The sequence below is a fragment of the Notothenia coriiceps genome, unplaced genomic scaffold (assembly GCF_000735185.1).
Source record: "Notothenia coriiceps isolate Sejong01 unplaced genomic scaffold, NC01 NC01_scaffold00023418, whole genome shotgun sequence".
Classification (NCBI taxonomy): Eukaryota; Metazoa; Chordata; class Actinopteri; order Perciformes; family Nototheniidae; genus Notothenia; species Notothenia coriiceps.
The window spans coordinates 1-6,304 of NW_011356119.1; the positions used below are offsets into that span (position 1 = coordinate 1).

At 44.5% G+C, this 6,304-nt stretch overlaps 1 protein-coding gene across 1 annotated transcript; it reads left to right on the top strand.

Annotated features, from left to right (window-relative positions):
* Positions 1-1,321: 1,321 nt before the first annotated feature.
* Positions 1,322-5,431, top strand: LOC104954496 (dnaJ homolog subfamily B member 5-like). Its single transcript, XM_010781611.1, has 4 exons — positions 1,322-1,514; positions 2,240-2,498; positions 2,894-3,426; positions 4,667-5,431. The coding sequence occupies exons 1-4, from the start codon at positions 1,407-1,409 to the stop codon at positions 4,898-4,900; spliced, it is 1,134 nt and encodes a 377-aa protein (XP_010779913.1). The 5' UTR covers positions 1,322-1,406; the 3' UTR covers positions 4,901-5,431.
* The last annotated feature ends 873 nt before the right edge of the window (positions 5,432-6,304 follow it).

Consider the following 6,304-nt stretch of genomic DNA (forward strand, 5'->3'; position numbering starts at 1 on the left):
ATACTGATATACACCTGAACATCAGCAGGAGAGGACTCTTTAAAGTAGAGACACTACATACTGATATACACCTGAACATCAGCAGGAGAGGACTCTTTAAAGTAGAGACACTACATACTGATATACACCTGAACATCAGCAGGAGAGGACTCTTTAAAGTAGAGACACTACATACTGATATACACCTGAACATCAGCAGGAGAGGACTCTTTAAAGTAGAGACACTACATACTGATATACACCTGAACATCAGCAGGAGATGACTCTTTAAAGTAGAGACACTACATACTGATATACACCTGAACATCAGCAGGAGAGGACTCTTTAAAGTAGAGACACTACATACTGATATACACCTGAACATCAGCAGGAGAGGACTCTTTAAAGTAGAGACACTACATACTGATATACACCTGAACATCAGCAGGAGAGGACTCTTTAAAGTAGAGACACTACATACTGATATACACCTGAACATCAGCAGGAGAGGACTCTTTAAAGTAGAGACACTACATACTGATATACACCTGAACATCAGCAGGAGAGGACTCTTTAAAGTAGAGACACTACATATTGATATACACCTGAACATCAGCAGGAGAGGACTCTTTAAAGTAGAGACACTACATATTGATATACACCTGAACATCAGCAGGAGAGGACTCTTTCAAGTAGAGACACTACTGATATGTCCTTTTTAATAATGTAAGAATAAAGCCTGCTTCAATGAAATCTCAGATCTAATGTACATTGAAGGTTCTCGAACATATTGTCAGTGATTGTAGTGTTAATACATGCATCCTTGATTCTTGTTTTATTTGTCGATGTTGCTAATGGACCCCAAGTGATCATATACCCTTACCTAGGTTTGATTCTTTACTTTACGCCAGTGCAGGATTATAGGCTAGTTATAAAATATCCAACTAAAACAATTCCATGCATTTTCTCAATCCATCTAAAATATTCAAAAGGCGTGGGCTCGTATTTAAAAAATGGAAATGAAAGCCATTTGAGGACAGGGGCTATCAGGTGACTGTCTGGAGTTTGTCTGAGCAGACAGCAGGGAGAAATATATATTTATTACAAAAAAAAACGAGTCGTGACTGTCTGCTCGGCTCTGCCTTCAAGAACTCCGGAAAGAAGCCTCCACAAGGAGAAGAAGGCTGTAACATCCGGGGGATCATCACCGGAGAACCAATGGATGTGCGCGAGGACACCGGCATTCCCTGCTGCGCGTCACGAGGACCGGGGAAAGCTCGGTCACGGTGCGGGGGAGGGAGAGAGAGAAAGGGAGGGAGAGAGGAGCTATTTAACGGAGAACCGAGGAGAGCAGAGACACACCGGAGCAGCTTCAGCACCACAGACAGAGACTACAGAAACACTCAGAAACACTCAGTACCGGCAACATGGTTCTCATCTGGACTCAGTTTGGAATGAAGCAGAAAAATGGCAATGTGAAATGCAAGGTGCGCGTGATGCACAGAGGAGACAGCTCCGGGTCCTCTTCATCAGGGGTAAGAGACATTTTATTTCCTTTTTCTTTTTTTTTACCGGTTTGTGTGTATGCTAAATCATCAAATACTCACACTATAGTGAGTTAATGCAATTTCTGAAGACATGACAGTGTTAATGCTGTTTGCTAAAAAGCTGACTCATCAGAACATTTGGATGAATTATTTATGGTTAATATGTCGGGAATTAAAAGCCGTCGTTTCTTAATTCAGCTGAAGGTTTAATATTTGAATCGGAAATTCCTGCGATGAAGAATGTGGGACTCTTCTGATTTGATGTGAATGCTTCTAGAATTGACACCAAATGAACATAAGTCAAATTATATTCGCTGTAAATGCATCAGTAGTGGTTGTAGTGGATATTTTTTGTAGTGAATGAATCGTCACTTCTGATGCAGTGTGTTAACCCAAAATGCAAAAGTCGCCTATGTGCGATCAGCCAATCACTGCAGAGATCTCGGTCGTTGGGGCAAAAAAGAAAATCTCCCCTTTTGCAACTTCCCCCCTCTCTCTCACTGTATTGTGCATCAGCCTTTAAAATGCATAGATGTTCTGCATATTAATACATACAGTGCAGGCGGTGTGGAGGTTGTCCGATGCATGAACCATGGTGTCTACTCTAGGGGATTGATATTTACATAAAGCCATCCCTTATTCATCATCAGCCTTCTTGTAGCATGCACCACTTTTTATGAATGTACTAAGTGTGATTGTTCTTTTTTCCACAGGAAAGCAGCAAATCTGAGCCGGAAGCACCGTGCCTGGCCATCAAACCCACCGGCAAAGACTTCTACAAAGTGCTGGGAGTCTCCCCCGACTCCAACGAGGACGAGATCAAGAAGGCCTACAGGAAGATGGCTCTGAAGTACCATCCCGATAAGAACAGCGATGCAGACGCAGAGGACAAGTTCAAAGAGATCGCTGAAGCCTACGAGATCCTGAACGACCCCAAGAGGAGAAGCATCTACGACCAGTTTGGAGAAGAAGGTGAGAATTCATTAGTGACATGTGGTTATCACTGCAGCACAGGCTGGAGCGGGGAGCAGAGCGAGGATCCTGATGGAGAAACTTCCTTTTGAAACCGGCTTAGCGTCAGCTGTGGGGCTCATAAATGATTCAGCAGCGACAGTTTTTCCTGCCGAATTTGCATGAAAGTAGACAGGAAGTAAGAACCCTAAATCTGCAGGTTTAACCCCTTAGTGACTGATTGGGAGTTTAGTCGCCACAATCTAAATGAAAAGAGGAAACATTGGCAGGGAAGAATATTGGGTTAAACATCTGTACTTACTTTATTCTGGATGCATATTTAAAGTGATCCTATAATATGAAGCATGTTCAGCGTAACCCAATCAGGTTTTAATGAACTTTTTCTGATTTTCCAGGTCTTAAAAGTGGATTCTCGTCAAGGGAAGGGAAAGTTTTCCGCAACACCTGCCACACCGACCCCCACGCCACCTTCTCCACCTCCTTCCACGGCTCCGACCACTTCGACATCTTCGGCAACGAGGCGGACGAAGACGACCTCTTTAACCCCTTCAGAAGCTTCCCCTTCAGCCACGTTGGCGGCGAGGGCGGTCTGCGGAGAGGTCAGAGGCGCCTGCAGGGCGACGAGGTGGTGCACGACCTTCTGGTGACCTTAGAGGACGTGATGCAGGGCTGCACAAAACACGTGAAGATCACCCGAAGCCGCCTGAACCCTGACGGCCGCAGCCTGAGGTCTGAGGAGAAGGTGCTGAACGTGGTGGTGAAGAAAGGCTGGAAGGCAGGGACCAAGATCACTTTCCCCAGGGAGGGAGACGAGACCCCCAACAACACCCCCGCGGACATCACCTTCATCCTCAGGGACAAAGAGCACCAGCAGTACAAGAGGGACGGCTCCAACATCGTGTTCACCGCCAAGATCACGCTCAAAGAGGTGAATTAGTGTCATCAGTGTCAGGCTGGAAGACTCAAAGGCTTTACTCTCAGATATCTTTATTGAGGAGGGTCATGCATAACAAATACATTCATCTCAAAAAGAGAAGACGCTATAATTAATAATAATAATTCATTCTATTTAGAGGCACGCTAGGTTTAAGACAGGGAACCATCTGCAGTCCCTGGACTCACATACCAATCAACAAACATTCAAACGTGTCTTAGTGCCTTTCACACTAACATATAAAACAGATCTTAAGTCCCCAACTATGCAACATAATGTATATAAAAGATAACACGTTTAAAAAACAACAAGAAGAACCAAGGAAGAAGATATAAATGGGTTTCTGATTCTCATTGTTATATATAAGTCTATACATCTACTACTATATATATATATATATAAGTAGATATGGTATGTAACTGCCAGCCGCTTACACCCACTCAGATACAGGCTCACCTCCACCCACCACTTCCTTTGTGTTTATGTAACAGAAGCCAGAGAAAAACGATTACAGAAAGGCTTGAAAAAGACAGAACCGGAAGGGGGATCCGAGCCAAAATGAGGGATAGATTGGTGATATTCTCAGGAGGGGAAACAGTGTTCTGCTGCAGGGGTCTCTGAGCCACAATAGGGCTGACAGACCCCCCCCCCCCCACCCCACGGCCAGCAGCAGAATCCTGCCCACGCTAGTTACCTCAGCGGCCCCTGCAGAGCGAGAGAAATCAGGATCTAAATTTAGCCTCAGCGCCGACCGCCCCCACCAATCACAGCTCTCTCTCAGCTACTATCTGAGCTGCAGACTCCTCCGCCAGAGAGGCTGTTCTGGCTCGCTCACCTCTCACTTCTAGTAAACCCACGCACAGATTAGCAAGCCTCGCAGTCACAGAGAATGAAATTTCAAAGAGCGCCCTCCATCTCCCTCTGGCTCACTTCACTCCCACACAGGAGCTGCATAATAGACCGGCATAACATCTGTAACACCGTTTGTATGTTGTTGCATAACGGCACAGCAGAGAGAGAGAGAGATTATTGGAAACTCCTGCAGATTGCACAAGATGTCTTATATAAAGTGTGTATGTTGCATTGTTGGAGGAGCCTTCAGATTCTCATTAAGACACAAGAAAGCCTTTGAGTCTTTGAACAGTTGTAGCTACCAGACCAGCTTGTTGATCCATTATGTGACTTCAAAGAGCTTGTTCTTAATAGATGTCCTCTCCTCCTCTTCCTCCTCCAGGCTCTCTGCGGCTGCACGGTAAACGTCCCGACTCTGGACAGCCGGATGATGCCTCTCCCCTGCAGCGATGTGATCAAACCTGGAGCTGTGCGGCGGCTCCGAGGCGAGGGGCTTCCTCTGCCCAAAAGCCCCTCCCAGAGAGGCGACCTGGTGGTGGAGTTCCAGGTGATTTTCCCCGACAGAATCCCACCTCAATCCCGGGAGATCATCAAACACAGCCTGGCTCAGTGCTAGTTCTCAGTTAGCTTCACCCAGTGCGTTGTTCTCAATTCACAAGCCTTTGCTCAAGGTGCTAATGTCCACTTGGAGGAAAATGGCAAGTGGCGCTTTAGCGAAGCTCAGAGGAGACGACTTTCTGCACAACAACATGCCGAGCAGAGAGACAATGAGGAATGGGGTCTTTGGTATCTGAGGGCGTCCATTGACTCTGCAGCCAAAGGTTATTTGTACTGTTGTGCCTACAGCAGGATACCAGTGTGCTATTCGAGTCTGTATAGACTTCCTTAAGAGCTGAAACAGAACTAACTGTAGTTATATGGTGCTCATATGACGGATCTTTTGCATTGATTTATTACAATAGCAAAATATATACTTGTGTACAAGGATCTACTTTGTGTACAAAATGCAAAAAAGTTGTCTCTAACAGAGATTCATATGTCAAATGTTCTATTGAATGATTTGAAATGTTTGTATATAATCTGAAAGGATGTATTATTATTACCTGATGGACATGTTTGAAAAGCATGAAAAATAAAGGGGAAAAAAGACTTCTGTTTTCTGTTTCTTTGTGATGAACATGCAGGGCATAAGTGGACTACACAAGTCCTCACACATAAGCACAATGCAGAGGATAATACATTACAAAACAATAGGAACAAACATACACACACTTTAAAGGTGCAGTGCATGGCCAACAGGTGCTACAAGCTACAACAGCCATAACTCACTGCAGCTTCAGAAAGGATGCAAATATGGGAGGAGGGAGGAGGCGTGTGGCGCAGTGGGTTAGTGCGTTGGTGTTCGGATCAGGGGGGCATAGGTTCAAACCCCACTGCAGTCAGCATGTCGTTGTGTCCCTGAGACACTTCACCCCAAATTGCTCCTGTGGGGATTGTCCACAGCATTGAGTATGTAACTCGCTTTGGATACAAGTGTCTAACAAGTGACATGTAATGTAATGTGAAAATATAAAAACACATCTTCTAGTTTAGCCTCTTTCTGTTTTGTGCATTTGTGTTGCCTTGTGTCCTTCTGGGGTGTTGAGATGTACCTTAGTTTGGAGGTTCAGGATCAAGGGTTGCCAAACATCACGGGGATCGGATCAGTGATATTTGGAAGCCAGGAGTTTTTCTTCATATAAAAAAACACACATTTAGGTTGGTGAACATCTGCAAGGAAGACAATATTCTCCTCTTGAGGAATTAAGGATAAATAACATTCTCAGTCAAACAAACTAAAGAGTAAAACCTTCTCTCTCTCAACAAAGTGAAAGGGAAAAGGTGTGCAGATTTTTAAAGGGGAGGTATCATGTGCTAACAATGACCAATCAGTGATGAGGAAATGATTTCAGGTAAAGGCAGTGGAATGTGTTTCACAATAAGCTTGATATTTAAAAGATTCAATATTTATATGTTAATA